This window comes from Molothrus ater, chromosome 6, assembly GCF_012460135.2.
Source record: "Molothrus ater isolate BHLD 08-10-18 breed brown headed cowbird chromosome 6, BPBGC_Mater_1.1, whole genome shotgun sequence".
NCBI lineage: Eukaryota > Metazoa > Chordata > Aves > Passeriformes > Icteridae > Molothrus > Molothrus ater.
The window spans coordinates 5,642,978-5,670,233 of NC_050483.2; the positions used below are offsets into that span (position 1 = coordinate 5,642,978).

The 27,256-nt window shown below is 41.4% G+C and overlaps 1 protein-coding gene across 4 annotated transcripts in view; it reads left to right on the forward strand.

Annotated features, from left to right (window-relative positions):
• MPPED2 (metallophosphoesterase domain containing 2) overlaps positions 1-27,256 on the forward strand; it is a 118,141-nt gene that overhangs the window by 87,976 nt on the left and 2,909 nt on the right. For all 4 annotated transcript variants that reach the window (XM_036384601.2, XM_036384598.2, XM_054515259.1 and 1 more), the window contains exons 5-6: positions 23,685-23,800; positions 26,453-26,566. In XM_036384601.2, the coding sequence (XP_036240494.1) occupies positions 23,685-23,800; positions 26,453-26,566 (230 nt within the window). The remainder of the gene's footprint in view (positions 1-23,684; positions 23,801-26,452; positions 26,567-27,256) is intronic.

The window sequence follows — 27,256 nt, forward strand, 5'->3', positions numbered from 1 at the left end:
CTGGAGCTCTGTTTTGGCTAAAACCAGCAGAGATTGACACCAGGGGCAGCTTCTGGGAAGCTCCAGTGCTCCTGGTGGTGCTGGAGCTGATGGATTCTGTCCATGGGGGCAGGCACTGCAGGTCAGTCTTCCTTCCCCAGGGATTGATTTCCCACAGATTTTCTCCTTTGCCTCTTTTGTTTCTGTCATGGAAGGTGCCTGTGTTTTTCAGCCCAACTCAAGCTCCCCCAGGGGAAGGTTAGGCTGGGTATTAGGGAGAAATTCTTGACAGTGCCGTGGTCTGGTTGACAAGGTGGTGTTAGGTCAGAGCTTGGACTCAATGAACTCAAAGGTCTCTTCCAATCTAGTTAATTCTGTGATTCTGTCACAGAAGCATCATGCTGAATTGTGCACTGAAAACCTTAGATAATCAGAATTTTGTAGCAGCTGACCTTACAACATGGTCAATTAAATCTTTCTCTCTGAGGTTAGGTCAAGAAGAAATTGTGTCCATTTACAGTAATCTAGGTTTTTCTTTTGTCGCTATTCTTAACTCTCCTTTCAAGAAGAATTAATCACTTCTGGAGGTGTGGTATGTAAGTTAATTTAAAAGTTGGTCTGACTTTTCTTTCTCTTCAAGTGACAAGAAGGTGAATATCGGCGTGAGCAAAGCTGTTATTCTAGTTGGAATAAATAGTGGGGGTGGAGGGGGTTGTGACTTTCACATCACAGCTTTCACTTTGGTCCTAATAATATTGCACTTTCTTCTCACCTCACTCTGGTGGTTATATTTCAGGTGAAGTCATTTTTACTTCAGCAGAAGCTGACAAGAAAGGGCAAACTTTGCCAGGGAGCAGGAACTGCTCATTTTGCTATTCTGTCCCAGCAGCTGGGGTTTTTTTTTTTCCATCAGGGTGGTGATTCCTCCAAGGCACAGGGCCCTGAGCACAGATCCTGTTGTGCTGCCGCTGCTGCTCCTGGCCAGACCCACTGAGCTTGGGGAGCTGTGCAGGGGGGAAAGGCTGCTGGTAAAACTCAAGGTCAAGTCTGCACACTGTGGTTTCTGTGCTTGATTTTTAAAATATGGGATGGGGCGGCTGAAGGTAGGGGGATGAGTCAGTCCTGCAAATTGTGGTGTGAAAAATGTCACTTGTTAAAGCAGCTCCCCTGAACGAGTGTCAGTAATTGTGTGGTAGGGTCTCCTTCCTCTCCCTTGCTGTGTTTTCACTATTCATATCTACTCTCTTACATTTTTAATGAGGATTTTGTGTAAATAATAGGTAGCATGCCACAAATCCTTTGTGTAAAATTTTACTAACTGTAAAGAAGGTGTTGCTATGTAAGCAAAAGTGGGGTCCTGAGCTTATTTCCATTGACTCCTGTGAGCGTTTTGTCTTTCTGATTCTGCCTGTATGGATTTCCAATGCTTTAGTATCATTGTCATTAATGAAATGTGTTTTGCAATAACTCTGCAGTAAATGCCTTGCCAATACTCACCTCAATTAAATCTTGATCCACTTCAAATCCTTGGGCAGAGCTCTCATTGCTCATTTCAGTGGGAGGTGAAGTCTCAGTGTGTGTCAGGGACTGTCAGACCTGGGATGAGAAGACAGAGGAACGTTGTTCCCCCGCTCCATCCCAAGACAAACAGGGAGACTGTTTTGATAGATCTTGCAGTCAAGCAGAAGTTAAAACCTTGCACAAACCTTGCCTTGTGTGCCTGGAGCTCTCCAGCTGAAGAAAGCCATTGTGCCTGTAGAGCTTTTGGTGAACATGTGCTTCAAGGTTAAAGGGGGATTATAAACCACTGGGGAATGGCATAGTTTTTTTAAGGATAAATTTGTTTAATTAAGAAATGGCACCTAAATAATTTTTACTTTTAACTTAATAGTTAACCACTTGTGGCCCACAATGGAGAATTTTTTTTATCTAATTACACAAAACCACCCAAACCCACGAAGCAGAAAGTGAAGAAGGACCAGCCTCTACTCTAAAACCTCTGTCTTGCTTTATAAATATTACTGTAGTCTAAAACCTTAAACTCTTAAGTTTTTTACTATGTGATATTACACACTTTTATTTAAACTACACACCCATAATCCCAGTTTTATAATTCAATTTTAGAAACCTTTCCTACAGCCTCAAGTCAAATGTAATATTCTCTTAGGAGTCAGTGCCTATCAGCACAAAAAGTCAAAAATTCTCAATAACCAGAGTTCTAACGGCTATGAAGTAATATCTGATTTTGGTATCATGCTATAAAACATGACACTTATTATAAATAAATGTACATTCATCATAATGAACTATCAAATAATTACACTGTGTGAACTGCTTTTCATAATTTAGTTTCTTTAAATATGCTAGGAAGTATATCTGCTCCCATGAATACTGTGAGCAGAAGCCCGTGATAATTAAGTCATTTTCTTTTTGGGAAGAATAGAATTACCATCTAAAATATTTATAGGAAATATTTCAGTGACTGTACCAAGTTCACTTTGAAATCACCATTTCCTATAGCTTGAGTTCAACAGCAGTTAAAATATCTTTGTGTAACACTAGAAGAAGTTAAAAGTGTTATTGGTCTCTATTTTATCATGAGTTCTATTGTCAGTGATAAAATTCCCAAATGTACCAAATAGACAAGAGAAGCAGAGGAGAAAAGGCACATTTGATTATTGATTATTGAATATTGGATTTTTGAATAAAGAAAATGTCTGATTAGTAAAGTTTGGGATTGAAAATTGAGATAAAAAATGAAGTTGACCAGAAATTTTGGTGCTGAGCTACAAAATTGGCCTAGAACTCGCTAGATGCAATTTCCAGCCCTGGAAAACTTTCTGACTCAGGTCCTCTGAGTCTCATCCAAAGCTCCTTGAAGCCAATAGGATTTTCCCCCTGATCTCAGTAGGCTTTAAATCATGTGTTTGATCCTGGGGCTCTCAGACAACAGATGAGAAAAAAATGAAAATTGGGTACTTGGAATTGTGGCCGACTCAGGACTGCACTGTGAAATACAGCATGCAGGCATCTTGGTGCCAGCTTGGGCATCTAAACAGCTCAGAAAAAACATATTGGAGTCTCCAGGCCTGTAAGGATTTGAAAAAGGCTTTTTCTTTTATGCCTTCATCGCAGCTAGAGTTTGAAAAGTCGTGTGACTGCTGTGTTTTCTGTGGTTTTTCAGTACTTCAGTGTATTATTTAAAGAACTTTCTTCCATTGAGCAGGTTATCAGTTCATTATGCAGATGAAAAATAAAAGATTAGGGATGAAAGTCAGCTCTCTCCGAAATCAGTAGCATTTGCTCCTCAGTTCTGTAAAGAAAGGATGGAATTTCAAAGGTTAGTTTGGAAGACAAATTCTTTCCAATAAAGCAATAAAGTTTCATACTGGAGGGCTAAATTTAATAGAATACCCTTCTAATTCTGACTGCTTTTCAGCCCTACAGTTACTTGTTGGAGATGTAAACACAACTATTTGAAACAGTATGTGAAATGCCTCTGAGTTTCTTAAAACTATCAAAACATTCAAGAAATAATTTTAATTCAAAACGAAATTGTTTTTCAGTTTCTGCTTGTGCTTGTGCTGCAGCCCAGTGCAATCATGCTTTGGGAAGGATAAGGGAAACATCTAATCCACACACCACCTTCAGAATAAACATATTTGTAATGTGGGTTGGAGAAGAGAGCTTTTTAAGTTAAATTGTGTGGACTTGAAAGCATCAATGCTGAATATTTTATGTGAAGCTTGTCAAGGGCCCTTACTAAAATAGCTTAAAAGCAGTATCACAGTTGCCTTCTTAGAAGCATTGCACACAAGAGGCATGTTGAAGGCTTTTCAATATTGCCAGAAGTTGATATATATATTTTTTTAGGTGTCAGATTTTATGTGCTGTATATATACGTGCATGCTCGTGTGAACAAACACCTATCTCACCACATTTCTGCAGGAGCTTTATTTTATATAATGCATCATGTCCCTTAAGGTACAGTAAATCTGGGGTTGGAGCCTTGATTTTTTTTTTTTTTTTAATTTAAAAGTTGCAGTGTGAAACTATAAGCAAGAGTTCCTCATCTCCCTGTTTTCATGGAAGGAGGCTGAAAGCTGCACTTGCAATCCATCCCAGCTGCTTTACACATTGCACCCTTTGCAAAAAGGGCTTTTCTCTCTCTGCTGCCCATAAGGGAGCCAAGGAAACTGCCTTGCACCAAATATTTGACTTCTGAACAGCTGAATTTAGCTGCAGTGTTAATAGGCTTGCATGCACTGTAGCTAATGAAAACAGGTCATGTTTGGTCCTGATGCCTTGTAAGGGATAAAGTTACCTCTGTAAGGGTGTCATGGAAGTCATTGAAGCACTGCAAAACGTTAAATGCAGTGGAAAAAATGACTGAGAGCCATTGCTTGTGTTTCAAACACTTGGCTAATTCATCTGGCCAAATGCACCTTGCAATGAAGGTGGCAACTAGGCAGAGGCACAACAGTGAGCACTGTTCTCCCCTTATAAATTCTATAAATTTAAAAAATAATTTATAATTTATTATATTCCATTTATTATATCTCTTTATTATAATTTATTATATTTAATTTAATTTGTAAATGAATTTATAATTTAGAAATAAATGTATAAATTCAATTCAATTCAATTATAAATTAAATTTACTCTATAAAGTAATTTATAAATTACAATGTATAATCAACATTTCTAAAATTATAGAGAAATATTTATATTATTTATAAATATAAATATTTATTACATTTAAATACAATGACATAATATATGATATATATCATAATATATTATATATTTTATAATATATAATATATAATAATATAATATTTAAATATTATGAATAAATATTATGAATAAATATTATAATTTAAACAAGATAATATTATATTATTTATTAATATTATTTATTATTTATAATTTATTAATATTATTCATTGTTAATATTTATATCTATATTATTTCTAAATATAGACAAAATGTTTGAGTTATAATAGAAATTTTTATAACAGAATTTAAATAGAATTATAAATTTATCATTCATAATAGAAATTTCAGGCAGAAATCGATCTGCTCTCACAATTTGGTGAACAAAGTTTAGTAAGGCCTGTAGGTTTTGATGTGCAAAGTGTGTCAAACTCCTTCAACATGCCAAATCCTCGTGCTGATTTGATTGCTTGATTGCAGCCTCTTGCCTATTTATTGTAGGTAGATATGAGAAAAGAGATGGAGTGTGCTGCATATAAGGATAATAATGTTGCATGTAAGTGTAATAGAGGCACTGTGTTTCTGCATGCATGCACAGGGGTACTGGCCTTGTGTGTAGGACATGTTGAGGCTGTTTCTCTAGTTTTCTGTTTGGTTTTTAAGCAGTTTTTTGTTCATACCTCCTGAACTGAGCTTTCTGAGCAAAGTTTTTTTTTCACCACTTGTATTGGTTCAAATAGAAGTTGGAGTAAAATATAATATACACCTTAAATATACAGGTTAAAATATTACTGGAGTATTGTATGGACTGAATTCACCATCCCATCTGTCTTCCCTTTCCCTTTTGCTCTCAGGTGTGGCAAGGGAAGCTAAGCTAAGGAGAAATCCAAGCTTACATTGCTGTAAGGAAATGGCTGTGGGAGTGAGGGGGGCAGGTGTGATCTCCTGCATCCCTGGCAGAGGAAGGTTTCAGGGGGATCCCACTGTGCTCTGAAAATACACCCCCAAAATATGGTGTGCCTCATTTGTGTCATCTCAGCCCTGGGGAATTCTGGCCACATGGGGCCTCAGTTTTGTACTTTTAAAGAAAAGAGTCGTGCAGATGAACTTCTGCAGGGGAATGTAGCCAAAATACGGTGCAGGGCTTGATTTTTAGCCTACCTTCCACTAAAAAGTTTGTTTCCTAATGCTCATAAAAGACACCATGGTGACCTCTGGGCTTTATTGTGCCAAAAAATGATTTCTTGTGATGATAAAGGCAGGGGAAGGCTGAGCAGCAGCTTGTCTTGGGGAATGGAAGGCAGCAGGGCCTTCTAGAGAGGGTAGGATGCAAATTTTTAAAGGAGATGCTGCTAACAGAAATGCACCCTTCTCGTGTCTTCTGTGCTCTCAGAAGCAAAGCAACACCAAAGAGCAGGACAGCAAGAGATGAACTTATTGAAAAATAAATCATGGGTGAAATTTCCAACCCTGGCTTGGCTGAGAGCAGCATTTCATACACTGGTGTGGGGGTTGCTGCATCCCATCCCAATGCTCCCTGCTCCTTTCAGCACCACACAGGAGGAGGCACTGCAGGATTTAGCAAAGAGAAAAGCCCAGTTCACAGTTTGAAGTTGCCCACTGTATTTGGTAGGAATTTGTAAGTTATGGCAGTAAGAAATTTTCCTGTGCTCTCCCCCCTGCTGCCACTGAAGGGATGCCTATAGGTTCTGAAATCACTGGGAGCAAGAGGCATCATCTCCTACAAAAATGTTTTCTGAAGGGTTTTTTAGTTTTTTACCACTATCATCTAGGTCTCAGTCTATTAATCCACATAAAATATGTATTATGGCCACGTGACTTAATCTCCTGTATCCCAGGGTGTTTGTTGCTCTCAGGATCTGATAACCTGTGGTAAGAAAGCAAAAAAATATTTGCAAGATTCGACCCTTGGTGGTGTTTTTAAAAAGGTATTTATATGAGTATTTAAATGAGTATTTATATACATAGGTACAAATATTTGCAAGATTTGACCCTTAGTGGTGTTTTTCAATAAGTTTTTATATGAGTATTTATATACATGCATACAAATATTTGCAAGATTTGACCCTCAGTGGTGTTTTGCAATAAGTATTTAAATGAGTATTTATATACATACATACATACATACATACAAAGTTTTCTTTACTCATGCTCTGTATTTCAACCTGTGTGAAGTCACATTATTGAGCTGTTACCATCAATACCTGGGAGTGGGCCAGGAGCCAGGGGCAAAAGTGAATTTTCACATTTGCCAGGCATGGTTCATTGGAGAAAGCAGCTCTGTTGTTTTCTTGTGCCTTTGCTCATCTGTCATTGTGGCAATGCATAGTGACATTTCAAACTGCTAGCATGGAAATAAGATAAAAAGTGTTTGGGACAACTGGGAAATTTCATTTGGACAGAATGTCAGACCCTGGTCTCCAGCGAAAATACTGTAGGTTTACCATGTCCAGCTTGGAGATATCATTTGATGTGAAATTAAATCAGAGGCCAGCTAGGAACAGGAAAGCATTTGAGCCTGCTCACTTTTGGTTTGTTGTACACTTCTGGTGCTCCTGATGCCTTGCAGGAGTAAGTTACAGTGGAGGACCATTTATAGAGGTGTTTTGAAAGCATGATTCCCACAAAAATGCATTTTAATTCCTTGCCTGCAAGTTTGAAAAGTTTGTTAAATCTCCAGAGTGCTTCTTGTGGCCCTCATGGCTGCTGTGGATGGAGCTGGTGCTGGCTCACAGTGCCCTGAGTAACCTGACACTGAGATTTCAGGACAAACAGGCACCAGCGTGGCTCCTCAATGGGTGCCTTACACGTATTCATAAGCTGTGCCATTCATTTCTCTGACATGGAAAAAAGGGTAGGGCTGCTTTCATCCTCCTGCCAGCCCTTTTATCTCCAAAGAATCAAATTTCAGGAAACCTTTCTGCCTAGGTCACCATTTCAAAGGGGCCTGTGGTATTTTTCAAAGTTTAACATCTTAATTCTCGTCATTTGAATTTCTTTTCCCGCAGAGAAGGGAAAACAAAGAAGCCCCCCCAAAACAAAAGAGAAACCAATGAAAAAACCTAAAGCAAAACACAGGTTTGGAGACGTGGGGCTTAGTAAAAATGTCTTTAGTGGTACTTCACTTCCTACTATTGAGGAGAGCACATTGTTAGAGCTGGTGCAGTGTTTATACACTTTGTGGTTATGGCTGTAGTCAGGGCTATTGTTGAAGGATGTTATACAGACATTTATCATGGTATGTCAGCAAACCCATTGTAAAAATGTCCTGGTAGTTAAATGAGGCTTAGATTTAATGAGGCTGTAAGAAAGGGCCATTTTTTAATCATACTGTAAATAAGGTTCCTGTAGCAATGTCATTGGGATTAACGTGCAGGTTTTCTCTTGTTTCAAAATAAGAGCAATATCTCCAGGAGGTTGGGCAGGCATTTTAGGAATACACTCTTGCAAAGCTTTTGGAGCAGATTTGTGCTCATAGTTTGACTACACAATGTTTCTAGATTCTAGATGAAGGTGTGACATTACCAAAAAATTCAGACCTCCCTTCCTATAAGTTTTCTAAGTTTATAATATTATTATAAGTTTATATACTATTATTATTATAAGTTTATAATACTGTTATGAGTAAGTATTATGAGTTTATATACTATACTTATAATGCCTTTTAATAATACTCTTTATAAGTTTATTTAGTTTATAAGTACTATTTATATAGTTTATGATGCTATTTATAAGTTAATAGTACAGTATAGGTAATTGTACTTACACTAACAGAATACTGTGGTCATGGCTAATTAATGCACTGTCAATGACAGAAAACCCTCTTCAGTACTTTTCTAAAAGATGCTCAGCATAGTTCCAAATTTCTGTACTGCTCCATTTGCTCACAGTGAACTGACTTTAATGTTTTTAACACCACTGTCGCTGAGAAATATAAACGTGCAGCTCATAACCATTAAGATTTTACACATCAACATTTATATTTCTTGTAGCTGTGAAACAGCCATCTAAAGGTTTCAAAGATAGTTATTTTAACTACCTTTTAGCTTCCTGCATTTCTTTTCAGTCTACTGTATTTTCTGTGCAGTACAGGTGCTGTGCCTTATGTTTAAATTAAAAAGTACGAAAGTGTAAGGGAAAATATAATTTTTACCATTCAAAAGGGCATTGTCACCAGAAGATTAGGACAGGAAGAGTGTCCTCGTTGTTCTTCATCTATTTCTTTTGCAGCAGGAGTGCATTGTTCTATTCAAAGCTGTAGTTTGGTGCTAAGGCTGTGAGTTTTGCTGTCAGGGAAGCAGCCCCTGCCCTGAACAGCCAGTCCTGAGCCCAGTGCTCTCATTCTCTGGTCCCACATTTGGGCTGGTTGAAGTTCTGAACCCTGTAAAAGCAAACAACCAAAAAGTTCTTCCCATTTTTGTTGACAAGGGTGCTGTCAGAGGCCTCACCTCGGGCTCATCAGGAAAAGAGAGCAGTGCCTGTGGCAGGGGGAGGCTCAGCAGAGGAGCAGGATGTTTTGTTAACAGAGAAAAACACCTTTCTGCAGCCTCTGGAGGTGGAATTGTGCCTGTCCACTGGCAGGGGGCAATTATTGATGTCTTAATGAAGGGATGGGACTGGTTTTGGGCTAAAAACCATTTATTGCTCAGATAAACATCAGCCTCAGAGGCTGTGAGGTTTTAGAGGAGCAAGAACTCAGCCATAGCTCAGAGCAGTCACAAGTTTTTTCATTACAAGGCAATACAGAACTTTCTAACCCAATGGAAAGCTGCCACCAAGTTTGTTTTGTTTTTCTAACCTGTCACCTTTACTTCATTCTGCTGCCCTGTGGATACTTTTATCCCATGGGCTGCTATCACATGTACACACACGTGTGCTCCTATGATAACACCTGAACTCTTACACAATTACATTACTGCACTAAAAGCCTTTCACAACCTTGCCCAATGCAGTTTCTCACTTACTTAAGGCATATTCTTACTTACAACTCTAGAAACATGAGTTTATGATTTTTCTGCTTTATGTCTGTGTACTTTTATTTTTACATCAACCCAAGCTTCTTCCAAGGCTGCACATCAAGCCCTCCAGTGTCTGTGGAAGTTTCTGTATTTCCATTTCCTCCAGGGGCAGCTGTTCCCAGTGGGAAGGCAGGGCCACCCCAGACTCCTGAATCACCCCAGTCAGGGAGAACTTGGTTCTGAATCACCTCATTCCAGCTCTGGTACTGCTGCCTTCAAGAGGAAGACCCAGACAATGGAGAAAAGGAAAAGATAATTCAGGATGAGGATATTTTGAGCAGCCAAAACCACAGTAGCTTTCCTTTTCCACCAAGAAAAAAATTGACTCAGCTGGGGACTTGCATGCCCTGTTAGTGCCCAAGGTTTCCCTTTGACAACATATTTCCTTTCAGCTGCTTAAACCTTTTTGGGGCATTGCTGGGGTAGTGATTGCAAGTGCTTCATCCTACCAGAGCAGATTCCTGCAGCTCTCTATTTAGAAGGCTATTTAATGTTAGCTCTCTATTCATTTGGAAATAATGGTGATGGGGGGTGGGGGGAAATAATTAAAATGGCTTCAAAAAGTAGTTAATTATAAAGCCTACCATGGCCTGCAGTATAAAATACATTGCACTCTGAGAAATCATGTAGGGCAGCATTACTAAAATAATTAATTTAAAATTTTACATCCATCACCCACACAGCAAATGACTTGGCTGCTGCTAAAATGAGTCCAGTGCCCTTCAAAAACTGAGCATCTCTTATATCTCCCACTCCTTCCCTTTTAGATATCCTGGTTTGCTTCTTTACTCTTGGGGTGGCAATTTGTGTTAAGAACATCAATTTTGGAGAGAGGCTTTGGGCAAGAAATGAAGTGCTCTGTGTGTTGATTTTAGCATTATTTTAGCACTGTGTTTTTGGGGCCAGGGCTGAACCCTTTGAGTGCCTGATCTGGCAGAGACCTGACTGCTCCTGCCTGGCTCTGGCTTAGCTAAGCCCAGCTCTGGGGCTGGCCTGGGAGCATTTCCAGTCCTGGCAGCTCTCAGAGGGCATCAGAGCTGTGCTGGCCTCCCATCAAGGCAATCCTGGAAGCTCAGCACTCCTGCACCAGATTTAGGGCTTTTTCTGAGCCACTGTGTTTGCCTAGCAGGGGAGCCAGGCAGGCATTGAATATAGCAAAGGTTCACCTACCTCTAAGTGCAGGAAAAGAGCTGCTGCATTTTGGTATTTTAGGGGTGAGGGGTGGCTTTTTGGTTTTATTTTTGTTTGTTTGGCGTTTTTTTGGTTTGGTTTTTTGTTGTTGTTGTTGTTTTGCTTTTTTGTTTGGTTTTTTTTGGGGGGCTCGGGTTTTTTTGTTGGTTTTTGGGTGGTTTTTTTTTGTTTTTTTGGGTTTTTATATTGGGGTTTTGGGGTTTTTTTTGTTTGGTTTTTGGGGTTTTTTTATTGTTCTTATTGCTTTTTTGTTTGTTTTTATTGGTTTTTTTGTTTGTTTGGGGATTTTTTGTTTTGTTGTTTATTTGGTTTTTGAGACTTTTTTGGTTTTCGGGAGTTTTTTGTTGATTTTTCCTTTTTTTGTTGTTTGGTTGGTTGATTTTGGTTTTTTGAGGTTTTTTTGTTTGGTTTTTTCTTTTTTTCTTTTTTGTTTTTGGGAATTTTTGGAGTTCTTTTTTTAGCTTTTTGTTTGGTGTTTTTTTGTTGTCGTTTTGGTTTTTTTGGGGGTGAATTTTGTTTTGTTTTTTTTTGGTTGGTTTTTGGTATTGTTTTCTGTTTTTCTGTTGGGTTTTTGTTGCGTTTTGGTTTTTTCTTTTTTTTTCTTTTTTGATTGGTTTTTTTTGTTGTTGGTTTTTTGTTGGTTTTTTTTTGGTTTTGCTGGGTTTTTTTGATTTTTTTTGTTGGTTTTCTGTTGGGTTTTTTTGGGGGGGTTGGGTTTTTTTTGGTTTTTTTTTTGTTTTTATTGGTTTCTTTCTTTGTTTCTCTCCATTTTTTGTTGGTTTTGTTTATTCTTAGCGTACTTTTGAAGACCCCTGCGTGTGTCCCGTGCAGGCTCAGGCTCTGTGCTCACACCCAGCCCCTCGTGTGCCTGATTTGTGCCTGCTGCAGGCTCTGACACCCCGTGCTTTATCAAACACCGCCTCCTTGGCACCTATTAGGACTGATCTCAGCATTGCTAATAAACAGCAACATCAAGGCCATATTTTCTGGTTGCTGTCAGAGCCCTGCTTTCCTGGGTGAAATAAAAGTCCCATTAACATGCTCCTCCTCATGGGCTCTGACAGTTTGATGAATTGGGCCCCCTCTTTAGATGACCCCTGCACTGACACGACAAGGAGGTGAATAGAAAATGAATCGTTTGCCCACATAATGGCCTGCTGCAACTTTCAGATTTTTATCAGATCAGCCTCAAGTCCAGGGCCTGTGCTAAAACCCCCAGTGTACAGCAATATATGGCTGTGGGTTATGAACTGCAGGCTTTACAGCATGCTTAAGGAATTAAAACCAAACCAATCCTAGCCATGCTGATATATTGACTTCTTCTCTAAGAATTAATCTTTCCTTTACTCTCTCGGCCGTACAATACAGATCTAATTCATTTACATTATCAAATAAAATGACCTTTTGTTTTCAAAGGGTTTTTTATTGCCAGAAAATACAGTATGTTAACTCTGTGGTTATTCGGCCTCCCATAAAATACTAATGTAAAGCCATTATTCTAGTGCCACTCTATTTAAATGTCAGTCTGCCTTTCTGTTATAAACCACCAGTTCATAGGCTGGTAACTCATCAGTAAAAAATTTACTTCAGCTGGGAACTCGTAATATGAGCTCACAACTTTTCTTTGAATGCAGCTTTTAAAAAAAATTATGAGTATATAATATCCCAAGGGGTGAATATGTAATTGTGCCACTACAGCTTGGCTGGAGCACCTCTCCTGCAGAGATAGGCTGAGAGAGTTGGGCTTGTTCAGCCTGGAGACAAGAGAGGGCTCCAGGGTGATCTTCCAGCAGCTTTCCAGTGCCTGGAGGGGTTACAGGAGAGCTGGAGAGGGACTGGGACCAGGGCACGGAGGGACAGGACAAGGGGGAGTGGCTCCAAAAATTAAATGTTGTGTAAACGACCCAACTGTCATCAGAGTTCCTTTTTTAATCTTGAAGGCAACAAAAAGGAGTGACCCACTGCTTAAACAGATCCTTTTCAATTAAAATAATTCTCTGTTTGCCTCTGTGACGCTGAATGCTCTCTCCAGTCTTTTCAGCTGCCTTTTTTTTAATGATCCTTATGTTTTTCCCCTCTTTCATATCTCCTCTTTCACATCTCTCCCTTTGTGTTCATCTGTTGATCAAGTAGCTGCATTACCTTAATTGATTTGCTGAGTTGGCTCATACATGAGACAGCTCCTCCAGGTAACAACCTGGAAATGTTTGCTCCTGGTGCTTGAGGGCTGCAGCACTTGGAGCTCTCGTTGGTTTGGGAGTGCACTGAGCCGTTTCTGGAAGCTGTATTTCAGCTCTCCTGATACAAGCCGAGCAGCAGGGAATGAATGTTTATTTATATTATACATATATATAAATATATCCACGCCCAAGTGCACGTGTTGTATGCACCAGGTGTACATCAGGTGTGGGATTTTCTGTTTGTGTGGACTTTGCTTGCAGCTGAGTCTCCTGAGGGTTCCTGAGCTGAGAGGGAGGTGTGATGTGCATTTTGAGACCCATGATCATCCCTTTCCCCAGATGGCTTTGCAGAGGACGTTTGTTGGGAGGCAGAATTTGGCAGATGAGGTAGCAGTGGTTTTTGATGAAGACTGGACAGGAGCTTTAACTTTCCCTTCCTGCAGGCTCCAAGGCTGGATCACCTTTTTCAGCAAAGGTGGAATTTTGAGTATGCCAGGTGTTGAATTTCTGCATGAAGCAAGGTCTGTAGTAAATGAAGACAATGAACCATCCTGCATAGCTTTCACATGAGTCACACTACCTAGAACTTCCAATTAAACAGAAAACCAGTAAAGGATGGCTTAAGACCAAGCCATGGTATTTTGTACCCTACCTAAATGCCAGCTAAGCATGTATTGTGACACTGGGAACTCAGTTTTCATCTGGTTAGTGAGGATAAGAGACTTTACATCAAGAATAAGCTGGAACGGAAGGGAGCACAGACCTCAGACAAACAAGAAATGCTGGGAGTATCCTGTGACCTAATTATAACCAAGTGTTTCCATTCTTTCCTGTAAATATTTAGAAGATTACGTTACAAGTTCCTACAATTAAATATTGTGGGCTGTGCGTGTTTGGAGGATTTCATGCATGTGAGCCTTGTTTGGTTTTCCTAGCAGGCATTCTGGAAAGTTTCAGTTTCTTATTGAGGAATGCTGGCCAGCATTTTGAGCAAAACATACATGAAAATAGTGGTGGTATTTCTAGATAACAGCACCATCTGGCAATAAGCAATCTCAGTGTCTTATTTTAGGTCATTGGAATAGCTAAGAATAATTAAATTATTGGTAAAGACTAATGGTGAAAGCCATGGAGGGCAGGATTCTGTGTCTGCTGTCTGATTGACTTGATGCAAGCTTCTTAGGCATGTATTCTGGCAAATTTATTTTTGGGTTAGCCAGCCTAGTTCTGCACCTCTGTAAACAGTGCTCTGACCAGACTGTTCTGAGCCTGAATTATTGACTGCTTGTGAAGCACCCGAAAGAGTTTTTGAAAGCCTTCAAGTTCCTGTGACTGTGATGAGAGGTTTGTGCTTCTGGTGTTCCTTTGGGTTGGTTTTGGTTCATGTATTTTTTCAGGAACAGCAAAGTGGTTTGATAACTCTGGGAATTAGAATGGGAAAAGCACAGGCAGCTAAGACATCCAGACCCAAGCCTTTTTCTTTGTGATGTTATGTGCTAGGGCTCCTCAGTACAAAAAAGACCTTTCCTGTAGGCGTCATTAAGTGTTGTGTACATTAGGAGCAGCACAGGCTGCAGATATAAACATACAAAAAGGTGCTGAAACACTGCATAAAAATCTGTGTCTGGAATTTGTCTGGTCTGTGGCATTAATTAATGAACGAGCTATCACATCTGCTGACCCTCAGAGCCTTTTGGAGGAACTACAGAGACTTTATCAATGCTAAAGAATTCTGCTTTAAGGAGCATTCCAAATAATTAAATATCCAGAGGTTGTTTCTTAGGAGCAAGAACCAATTTCACTAACAGGGCAGGTTGACATAACTACTTTGGAGTGGTTTATTTGTTACACTAACTTACACCTGGGAACATTTCTTTCATAATTCACTGAAATGCAGCTTATTTGTTTTAAAGTCTGACCTGTTTCTGTTAATATTTTCCAAATGCTGCTTTTACAAGTATATAAAATATTCAACTACTGTACTGGATGTAATTAGACCAGTATTTCAGATTTTGTTCAGAAAATCTGTTCAGATGTTTCTGTTTTACATGTCAAGCACACAGACTACCCCCATGGGTTGAAGATCTGCACTATTAAGTGTGTGTTGGGGGACAGCTCTTTACTTTTCTTTTTCTTTTTTTTTTTCTTTCTTTTTTTTGCTCTACTTTAATGTGTGTTGTCATCACAGAAGCAGGACTGCTAGTAAAAGCCTCTCCCAGACTGACCTGGGGTGGAAGTTTTGTCAATTTACATTTCCTGCACAGAATGAGAGGAATGTAGGAAATTAATTTAAGATGTGGTACAATAGCATGTTATAATCACACTTACTCTGAGAAATCAAGCATCCCAGCATCATTCTCAAACATGCACAGTTGTTGAGCAAAATGGAATCAAAATTTTAGACAGCTGGTTTGTTCTTTTTTTCTTTTGTTTCCTCTTTCCCTTGGCATGTCCCTGGGAGCAGATTTGATTCATGTTGTGGTGAGCTTCAGGACCAGAGAGCTCCTTCCTCTAGACAGATATTTGAAGGTTCTGTGTGTTTGTACAAAGACCACACAATTTTGCCATAAGAACTTGAGTCATTTCAGTTCTTTTCCGTGCTGCAGCATCCTTCGATGATTCGAGGGCGCGTGTGCCCTGCGCTGGGATGCAGTGTGGGATTGAAGGACTACAAGGGCTCACTCCACAATGAGAAGGAGTTCTGCAAGTCAGTCCAGAGTGTACTCTGTGGCTCTGAGCTGCTGCCACAGTGCAGCACCACTGTGCTTCATGTCTGGATCCATTTGAGTCTGGTCCTAACTTAAGCCAGGTCTATCCTTCCAGCCAGCCCCAGCTCTACAGAGCAGATGTGTAAAGTCTGCTACTTGATTCTGTTCATAGGCCTTTGTAATTCTGTGCTTTTTAAAAGTAGAATGAAATTAGCCCTTGAGTCAAGTTTGAATTATTTTCAATTTTTTGGAGGATATTAAAATATCTCCCAGATCTCATTAGGTAAAGCCCTAAATAAAATAATTGCAATGCAGTTAGGGATTGGGAAGCCCCAGAAGGTTTGGAGGAAATTTCCTTTGATGAGCAATTTGGGTACTTAAACAAAGGTTGCCTGGATCATAAACTTGAGAAATTCACCTACTCCCTTCCTCTCCTTTCCAGTGGTGGTGTCCACTGCTCTAGCCTCATTGTGTTCTTCACTGCTGTGTCCTGCTGTCCTCAGTGTCTCTGTGACATTACTGGGCTTCCCACCTCCTGCTCCTTTGCTCTCAAGTCTCTTAAACCCTGGTGTATTTTTATTTATTTCTTAACTCAATTCTTTTTTTTCTTTTTACTAAAACACATCTTCCCCACAGATGAGTTTTCATAAAAACTGTGATGTTCTGGTATTGTTAACATGAATGGACAATCCTTGGCAAAAAGGGTCGCTAACTATTGCAGGCGTAGGGTGGGAGATGTCAGTGGCTGGTGTGGACCATCAGAGAGGAGAAATAAGTGAAAGGTACCCACAGAGGTGATAGATTTGGCTGTAGATTTGGGGACCAGAGCTCAGTTACCTGTCAATAACAGCTGGAGCAGCCTGGAGGCAGAGATGTGCAGACACTGAGAGAGGGGAGATGCAGGAGGGAATTCTTTCCATGTTCCATTTTGCAGCTGTATGGATGGCTAAAGCTGCACTTGCTGCTGTCCTGTCACTGTTTGATGTGATGATCTGGTCCAGATCAGCACATCCATGGAACAGGATGTATGGCAGCAGTAAAGGTCCTGGATTTTTCACAGCTCTCACAGATCCAGGCCTGAATCTGTGTCTGACAGGAGTTTAAACTCAGACCTGCACTGGCCAGTCAGAAATTGAGAATTGCCTGGTGCAAGGAGGATGCCAGGTCATGCTGGCTGCTGAGGGGATCCTGCAGCTTCTCATTCCCTGCTCCCCAGGGAAAAGGCACTGCAGGGCTCCTTCCCTCCAAACTCAGTGCAGGATGGGGGTCCTGTACCTCAAATGCTTTGTCATTTAGATAACCAGAGGTTAGAGACTGTGAGTTAGAAAGAGAAAACCTGCAAAGCACAACCAATCAAAACAACCAGCAGGTTGTTGAGGTTTCAGGTTTTTCTGACCTTGTGAAAATAGCTGAACTATGTTTTAGAGACTTCCTGAGTGAAGTGCAGGCTGGTAATAAGAAGGTACATGGCTAACATAATTGCAGCACCGATGATTCACTTCTGTGAGAGTTTCAGCTGTTTCAAGATGCAGGGTAAGCAAACTCCCAAGGAACCAGTGCTCCTTTCTGTTCTGTGTTATTATTCTCCCTTTCTAAATGGGACACTGAGGCACAGCAGGTGAGTGCTGGTGGGAATGGCATCCAGCTGGAGCCCCCAGGCTGTGCCTCTCACCCATGTCACAGCACTGCACATAATGAGCACATTTAGGAAACAATTTAGCCTTTACCATTTCCTGCTGGTTGTTACATTATGAAAAAGCATTTGAATCTTCACTATAAAAAGGAGCTTCACCCAAAAAAGCACTTTAGTGGCACCAAAGGCAGGTTTCAGTGGCTTTACAGAAGCTGCTGTAAAATGTGCTTCCTCAATGTGATCCCTTGTGCAGGCTGCCCTAGAGCAGAGGCTGGACAGAGCTAAAGAATCAAGCAGGGATTGATTCAAAGCATCTCCTCCATGGATCCACCTTGGGCAGCACCAGAGCCCAGCCAGGCCTGCACCCAAGATGAACCAAAATGGCCCCAAAATGCACCAGCGCTCCCGGGCTCTCTCCCTGGGATCAGTTCTGCTCCATTTGCATCTTGCAGTTCATTGTCCCATTCCAGCTTTAGCCCCTGCAGTCCCACCCTGCTTGTTTTTCTCTCTCCAGCCCACGGGGTTTGTGCTCTGGGGCTGAGATTGGGATCATTTGTCCTTGGTGCCCAGCTGGAGCAGGAATTGTTTTGTCTCCCTGCTCTGTGCACAGAGCTCACCATCCCCTCATGTGAAGCTCAGACCCACACACTAAAGCAGCACAGAATGGGAAAAACAGAAAAGCTGAAACCTGAGGTTCAAATGCATGGTGCACTTGCCCTGCTCAGTGTTTTGTCTGGATGATGCCCCAGGCTCTCCCCTCCTGCCCTTGTCCCTGTCCCTGTGTGTGCATTCCCGTGGGACAGTGTGTGCTGCTGGTCCTGGCAAACCCTGTGAGTGTGCCCTTGGGGACAGGGGGCACTGGAACTTCCTTCTCCTTCTTCTCCTCCTTCTCCTCCTTCTCCTCCTTCTCCTCCTTCTCCTCCTTCTCCTCCTTCTCCTCCTTCTCCCTGCACAAAAGTCACTGTTGGTGGCTGTTCTGTCACTTTGTTTCTGTGGTTGAAATGGCTCCCAAGGTGTTAGAAATTCTTTTTTGCCCAGCCCCATGATTGAACAAGAACTTGAGATTGCTCAGCTCTGCTTTTCAGGGTTGTTTATTTTCTCTTACCTGTTACTTTCTTTCTCTGACCATCCTTGGGATGGTGTTAACTAAGAACTAGGTGTACTTTATTTACAATAATTTTCCAATACCCATCACCTCTGTTAGACAGTCTGTCTCTACTCTAAACCAATCCAGAAGTGCCACCATCACAGCAGAAGATGGAGGACAAGAAGGGCAGGACACACCCAGATTCCTCCATCTTGCCTCTTGAATCCCCATTCTAAAAACCCCAAAATTCTACTTTTTCACCTTGTGATAAATTCACTATCATTCTACTCAAACCCTTGTGGCTTGTATCTCCTCACACAAGGTTGGTAATTGTTTCCATGGGCTAAAATCAAAGGCACAGGTGTTTGTGACTCCGTGCCAAGGTCCCTGAGCCCCTGCCAGGGTCTGGAGTCACCCAGGGCAGCCAGAGCAATGTCCTGGGTCCTGACAACTTTGCTGCCCTGCAGCCTTGGCCCAGGAGTGCAGTGGGTGCTTTGGGGATGTGTCTGTAGGGTGCTCCCACGGTTCCAGGGCTGCACATCCCTGTCCTGTCCCCCCAGTTCTGTTCTGCTGCTGGAGCTGCCTCCCTCCCTCCTGAGCCAGGGCTGTGTGCTCCCTTTGAATGCTGATAACAATAGAGAGCATCTTGTTGTTGTTATTGGTGGTGTGGAAGTGCTTCCCACTGGGATGCCTTTTAGATGCTCCCTCAGCTGTTATCCTGCGCAAGGAGACTGAATGAGATTTTTGCCTCCTGTGCACTTTACTCATTGGATTAAAGATAAAATTGAAGCTTTCCTAAAAGACTGTGTATCCTTAAAAATGAATGAATACCTGGGATTAAAGATCTATGAGATAATTCATTTTTCTAATCCTGTTTGGAAGTAACTATTGAAATAAATGGATTTGCTGGTGGAGTTCAGAGGAAAATGTGAATCTAGAAGGTCTCACTGTACATTTACCTTTGGAGTTGTTGAGCTCTGAGGATCAGGTAATTAAAGTCATGAGCCAGAGAAGGGATGAAAGTAGGTTGTAGGAGTTGCCACCCTTCAAAAGCTTTAAAGCTGTAGAAGGAGTTGACATTTCTGTGCTACCTGGGTGAACTTTGGGGACTTTGTGTCCCCTTTCCTCATGTGGGAGTGTTGGTCCTGAGGTGAATGCACCAAGGAGCAGTTGTGATCTTTTGTGCCATGAAATCATGCTCCATGGCTGTGCTTTTGTTGCAGGCTTGTTTGGGGTGTTTTTTAATGTATTAGTAAAATAATAAAGCTGTACAGTGCTTACCTGGGAGAAGGGAGACCTGGTCACCTGCTGAAGCTGCTGGAAGCAGATGGATTTGTCCAGGGATTCTCCCAGTGCACCTGGAAAAAAAAAAACCTTAATTTGTTAAGAAACAAATTAAAAATTGAAGGGAGGATGAGCCTTGTTGGGGAGTTTAGCATTCCCTCCCTCCTGCCACGATGTCCATCAGTGTCTGCACCTCTTGCAGCACGAGGTGTGAAGATAATTTGCAGCCTCCTCCTCTGAACTGCAGAAAAGGTGGCTTCCAAAAGGCCAGGTGGAGGGGGATCTGTGGGGATTCCTGCAGGAATTGGGAGCTGAGGAGAGCAGGGATGGGCCAGGTGTCTGCCCCTCATGAGGATATCCCCTGAGCTGCCAGGTGAGCTCTTGGGGAGCAGGGATGCCCGTGGGGGTTTGCTGGCACGTGGGGAAAGCTGTGAGCTGTGGTTCTGAGTAGCAGAGCCTCAGTTAGGTTCCTCTGCACATGGGCTGTGTTCTGCTCCATCAAACCTAAAATGACAAAATCATTTGTAATCTCTCATCACCAGTCCCTGTGGGTTTGCCATCCACGCCTCCCTTGTGGCATTATTCAGCATCATATTATCCCTAAAAAAACACTTGAATTTTTTTTATTAAATTCAATAACTTGCTGCTGTTGCCAGCTATACTTGAAAAATGAAGTTTTAGGAATTAGCTGAAATATTCGGCTCAGAGATCCATAGGAAAAAAGAATTAGGTCAGATCTGAAATATTGCTGCTAATGACTAAGTAGCCTTTATTACTTACTTGTGCTTGATTGCCACAAGTGGGTATGTGTGCTTTTACCCCTCTGATTCTCTCTCCCACCCCATGGGAGGTAAGGAAAAGGGCTGTGGGGTTAAACCATGACAGTGCAGCCAAAATTCATCATCTACATTTCTTCCTAGACAGGAAGTGCTTTCTCACAGTAAGTAACCAGCTTGAAAATACATTGCAGAAGGCACCTAACTCTGTGCACAATTCCTTTCTTCTAAGTTACTTAGACTTGAGAGTGACTCTGTTTGACTCTTGGGTATGCAAAAAAAGGCACTAGCAGCAGTAAAATCTCCCTCTCTGATCCACAGAGCAGGCTTTGTGTTTCCTGCAGGAATTTGGAGTTTGCTGGGGTGACCAGCCCCTCCCAGGGCTCACAGCACACCGACCCCATCCCGTGCTCACAGCCAACATCAGCTCACCTTCCCTGTGCTCCCTGAGCCTGGGCCATGCAGCTCCTTGGCTTCTTGGTGCTGTTCTGAGCACATCCTTGGCTTTCTGGCAAAGCCTGAGCCCCCTCCAAAACAGGGACCCTCAGTTTGCCTGGCCAGCCTGCAGTGCTGTCAGGAATTATGCACCGTTCCATGTTCTAAATGCCTGAAGCCTAAATCTGTAATCCAGGTGTTCTTCAGTCGTGCCTGCTCTTCTCTTTGATTTGCCCCTTTTGTATAAAAATCTTTAGTATATTAAATAAGTACTTGACCATCTTTTTTTGTGCATAATGAGGAAGGTTTCTCGAAAGTTTTCTTCCCATGTGGCGCCTGTTAGTCACAGCTAATTACAGAGGTTGGTGAATGAGGAATATATCTGAGCTCAGGTTCCCCTCCTCCTCTTTCCACAGTGCTTCAGAAGAAAAGAAAATAAAAATCCTGCAGACAAATCCAGGTTGTTTTTTTTTTTTTTCCTGTGGTCGTGGTCTCCAAAGAGCTGCAGAGAAATCACAGATGTGGTTTCACATTTCAGCTTTAACTGTGTTGTAATAACTACAGTCTTATCTGCAGGAGAAATGCAAGTGGGGAAAGAACCATTAATTGACAGTGAAAAGTTTGACCCCAGCTCTGTGTGTTTGTTTGTTTTAAGCAGCTGAATGTTTAGCCAAACCATATTTTAACTTCTGATATTTTAATCTCCATAGGTTAAAATCTAGGAATGTTAGAGGAAGGGATATTTTAACTTCTGCCTGCAGCCCTGAAGGTTACAATAATCTCCATGGGTTAAAACCCAGGAATGTTATAGGAAGGGGAACTTAAGATAGGTGTTTCAGGAAAGCAGAAATTCTTGTGGTTTAAAGCCAAGACCCAGCCTTCATTTTTAATGCAGCTGCACACAAACCTTGGTGGCACCTTGCTTTAAACACAGGAGGGTTTTGGGGTGTTTTGGTGGGTGCAGAGCAAGGCAGCTGTGAGAGGTGAAGCCTCTCCTGTGGCTGAGCACACGAGGAGCCCACGGCTCACATGAAATGTTTGGCCAACATCTCATTTTCCTATCTTTTGTCAGTGTTCATTGAGGAAGTCTGCTGGCCTGAATGAGTTGCTGTGTGTGTGTGTGTAGTATGAGCATTATGCAGCAGGACTACATGGGCTATGTCTATTATTTGTCACAAAGGCACCAGTGACCTTCCTGCCCCTATATTAGCAGTGCCTGCTGCTTTTCCATCCTGCCAGTTGTCAGGAATGCAGATCATCCACAGAGCTGGGTGCAGTCCTCATTGGTCCAATTGGTGTCTCAGCAAAACAAAATGCTTCCGTTAGAAGAAAAAATAAAAATTAGAGATGTCTTCTCAGCAGGACATTCCCACTCAAATACATATTTGAGGCTGGAAAAATGAATAATTTAGAGGGTAGAGGAGGCAGATTACATAATGAAATTACACAGGACTCGAATGATCTCTGTTTTAACAGGTATGGGTATTTTCAAGGTTTGTGGTTGTTCTTTGCCCCCAGTTTTTGTTTTCTGTTTTCAGAACTGCAGCACACAGAAGACTTCAGGAGTAGCCTGAACTTCAGAAATATGGGCTAGGACAGGAGAATCCTACCTAGAACTTTCAGAAATATGACCAGGGCTAGGACAGGAGAATCTTACCTAGAAATCAAAGTCTAAACTGTTGCCTGAGCTCTAGGAAACACACACACAGATGGAAACTCTTAAAATTAGTACACTACTAAGAAAGGTTATTGGTAACAAATCTAAATATTCCTGTATTTCATCAGAGCAACTGTGTGCTTGTTTGATAGGGAAAGGCTTAATTATGATAGACCTGTATCAAAATTAGGTGTTGAAAAAGTTCTATGATAAAAAACCATGTTAAAAAACTACTAGAAAATGTGCTTTTCATTGCTGCATGCTTGGGTTGGTGGATAAAATGTCTCACAACAACTCTGTGCTCAGCTGGAGAACACTGAGGGTGTCAATTTTCCTTCAGAAATACTAAATGGATTTTAAATTATAAGATGCCTTTGAAAAGCCACTGTAAGTCTACACATTGTGTGAATGTTTATTTCTTTTATTATTTTTATTATGTTTTTCCTGTATCTCTGGGAGGCTCAGGGGTTCAAACCCCAGTTTTGTGACAGTGCTCTGGTAATAAAAGTGCTGAAAGGAGCAAGGTTGAGTTTAGTGAGATGCCACAGTGGCACAGATGGTGCTGCCCCGTTGAGCCTCTTGTTGAACTGCTACTGCTGCCCTGTGCTGCCAGAAACTGATTTTTGCCTCCAAAAAAATGTTTGGGTTGTTTTGGTAGTTAGCATAGGGAAGGAGTTCTTGTGTTTGAACATTTCCCAAACTTTGATAAAAAGCTTGAGATTTAGACTCTGTTATTTTAGTGTTTTTCCCTTTCACTCTAGTGAGTAAATGCCCCCAGGGCTGAATGCACTCAAGGTACAGAAACAACATCAGACATTAATCTAAATTCAAATGTACATTTTATCATATGTATGTATTTAAATCAGTGTGTGTTAGAGGCATCCCCTTCAAAAAAGGCTGTCTGAAGCACAGAAATTGTTTTAATTCATAAAAATAATAGGAGAAGGGAAGAGATGTTTTTATTTTACACTGATGCAGTTTGTCTTATTTTCCCCAAAGGACACCATGGTTTAATGGATGGGGCTTTAATCTACCCAGAGGTCAGTCTTTGCTGGACAAGTGGAACCTTATTCCTGAGGGAATTGATATACTAATGACACATGGACCTCCCCTTGGTAAGTGAAACAAAAGTTCTGTGTGGTTTTATTTTTTTTTTTTTTTTTTTTGCATGAGAATTTTACTTTCGAAGTGAGCAAAGTTGATAGTGCTGGAAGATATATTGTAATTGCACCCAGAGTAAAAACTGTGCACTGAGAAACTTTCTGAAAGAAGTGGAAAATTATTATTAGGCTTAGCTGATCTGTTGAGTTTCCATAAAAAAAAAAAACCACAAAAAAACCCTTGAATTTTTTTATTAAATTCAAGCTAGGGAAGATCAAATATCTGACACCATAACCATTATAGTATGACATTTTATTTAAGAGTACTATTCATCTGACAACCAGTTTTCAATCCCTTATGACTTTTTAGAGATTGACTAAAACTTTTGAAACCTTTTCTCACTACAGTGTCGTGTCATTTTAAGGTTTGAGAGCAGCAGTCAAGAGTTTGGAACTTTGCAGTCACATCTTCTCCTTGATAATGTCCTTGTAAACTTAGAATATGTAAGAATAGTTTTAAAGGTATTAATTGGCTCATAAAAAAAATTTGTGAAGGAATAAAATTATGTTCTTAGATAATTGTTCCTAACTTGATCTAATGACAGGTGAGCACCAGCCTCTGAATGCATAATTTGTTTCTTCATTAGGCAGCTAAAGTTTCTCATTTGGTTGAGTTTTGCTTGTCTTGTCAGTGTGAATCATTGGCTGAGCTCAGTTTTTAATTTAAACGAAGCCCTGCTAGTCCCAGAAGGACCCCAGGACACTCACCCAGCAGAGAGGGAGCAGGGCTCAGCTTTGGCATATCCGAAATCCTTGGAGCCCTCACTGAACCCTTTTGGGAAGCCCCACTCTCCTGTCTCCCCTCCACTAGGCAGAATAATGAATTTTTGGCTGCCTTTGCTCCAGACACACGTGGCAGGCAGCCTGGGACTGTGGCTTCACTGTCTCAGCTGGGTTCACAGCACCTGAGACTCTCACAAATGTCACTTATCAGATCACCATGAGGAAGTGTGGCAGTGGCTTCGTTCCCCTTACTGGGAGAAGAGTGATTTTTGTCAGGGTTAGGTTTTGTCAGGGTTTTAGGGTTTTTGTCAGGGTTTTAGGAAGTTCTTGCAACCCAAGGGGGTCACACAGTCACAGGAAGTGGCCAAATCACAGTCACTTACTACATTTGTGGTAGTGAATATGTAAAATCTTCTCAGAATTGCATTTTAATCAAATAAACCAGCATTTTAAGTGTTTCCAGGCTGGCTCAGTGTTCTTTTAGAGCTTCTTGGTGACTGTGGAGTCAGGAATTAATGCATGTTTAAAAACCACTCAGTTGTGGTTTTTTTACCACAATTAAGTTAAGAGTCAGCAATCCAAGCTAAGGGAAAAGAAGAAAACTCCAGAACAAGTTTTTGACCAATGTACTCACTGCTCTTTTATATTCTGGTTAATTTTTTAATGCTGCTTAGAGAATGTTGTAAGAAGATCAGCAAATTCCCTTTAACCTTGCTGGAGCTGCCAGTGTACTGCAAACCAGGGCCTTGAACAGCACTCTCTCAATCACTTCATTTTCCCAAAGAAGCAAAGAAAAACCAACCCAAGTGTGTTTATAATGTTTCATGGGCGCTGTTTTCCATGGGTTGCTCATCCACCACTGGCTTCATACAGAAATACTGTGATGCTGCAGACACTAATGAGTGCTGTCAGTGAATAATTTTGTGTTTGAAGGAGATAATGAAGCTCAGTTTCAAAAGGTTGCTTCAGACACAGATTAGGTGTCAGTACTGTCCCTAAAATGAGGGGCTCTAGGTCTCAGCCTGCATGACAACATTGATGAAATACTGGTTTTTAAATGAGTGTTTACTTATTAATGTTAAGTGAATATTAAGGGAAGTAGAGCTGTAACTGGACTCTTTGGTCACTCTAAAATTTAGCCAAGCTCATTTTAAAGTCAGTAGAATGGTGCTACACTGGACGTGGCTCTTCATTTCCCTTTCATTTCTCCCCATTCCCTTGTCCTGCTGATGCTTTCCATGCCAGTCCAGCCAGCAGGCTCCTGCAGGGACTCATGTCAGATTTTTACATTTTTCTGTACTGTCCAGAACACCAAGTGGCAGCGTGGTCAATTAGCACTGGCTTGTTGGGAGTTGCTTTGCAATTTTTGCACAGTGACGAAGGCTCAGAAGTGACCTGATGCCTGCAGACCACATCCTCCAGAAGCTGTGGTAGTCTGTACTTGAAATCTTTGGGGTTGTGTATTTTAAATCTTTGGGATTGAGAGGTGGCTCAGCTCATCTCCCTGAGCTGTTTCGTTTCTGGAGTAACCGCGGAGCTGACTGCTGTAAGAGCCAGGGGAAAGGGAAGAAAAATCTGCAAAATCTGCAGCAGTGCCAGGAAAATTCTGCAGCAGTGCCTGGGGTTTCAAGGTGGAAGAAACCTATAGTTCAAAAAAACAAATCACATCCAGGGAAAATATTAATGCAGATGGAGGGAGGAAATCTTAAGGAAGACAAAGTGACAGTGAAAAACATTTCTTAAAAGCCATTGTGTGCTTTAATGGAGAGGTTACGACTGGAGATAATGGAATAAGCCCTGTGTGAATGATGACTTCCTGAAAGAATAGGTGAAACCTCACCTGAATAGGGGAAATTTAATGCTCTGACTGCTTTTTGCCTCCAGGTTTTCGAGACTGGGTTCCCAAGGAGCTGCAGAGAGTGGGCTGTGTGGAGCTGCTGAACACAGTGCAGAGGAGGGTCAGGCCCAAGCTGCATGTCTTTGGTGGGATTCATGAAGGTAAGCAGCAGAGCTGTTCCCTGCTTCATCTCACATTTCCAGAGGCACATTTGGATGGTGTATTGCAGTGGGTAATGGCACATTGCATTAAAGTAAGGGAGGGAGTTGAGGGAAGTGATTGCCTGCGTGGCACTTTGTAAATTTATTCCAGAATTAAAGCAGACTCTTTCAGGAATGTGTGCTACATTTAGCCACCTACATCTTTCACTGTGCTGCAAAGGTTGCTCCATGCAGGTTATTTGAAAGCAATTCAAGTTTTGACAAACTCTGTTAGAGAAACAGATGAGATTTCCCACACTTGCGAGCCAAAATGAAAATTATCCCCATTACTCCGAGCACAGGAGCTAAGAAAGATGCTGGAGGAGAAAAAGGAAATGTGCAGACAACTTGCTGCCTCTGCTCACCTCCCTCAGGGTATGAAGGGGAAGCAGAAAGGAGGGCATGTGGAGTCAGGCATCAGTCTCATGCTTTAGGGGAGGTATTCCCCCTCTGTGATTGCCAGCACAGGCAGCGTGAGCGTCGTGTCAGCTTCAGAAACAACCAGCTCAGTCTGTGGCACTGAGAGATTAAATACATTCTGGAGATACTTCAATATTTAATACCATTTTGTGGCTTTCATGTGGCTGAGAGACAAACACTAGGAGTTCTGCCTGAGAGAGAGTGGAAGACTTCATGACCCCAGAACTCAAA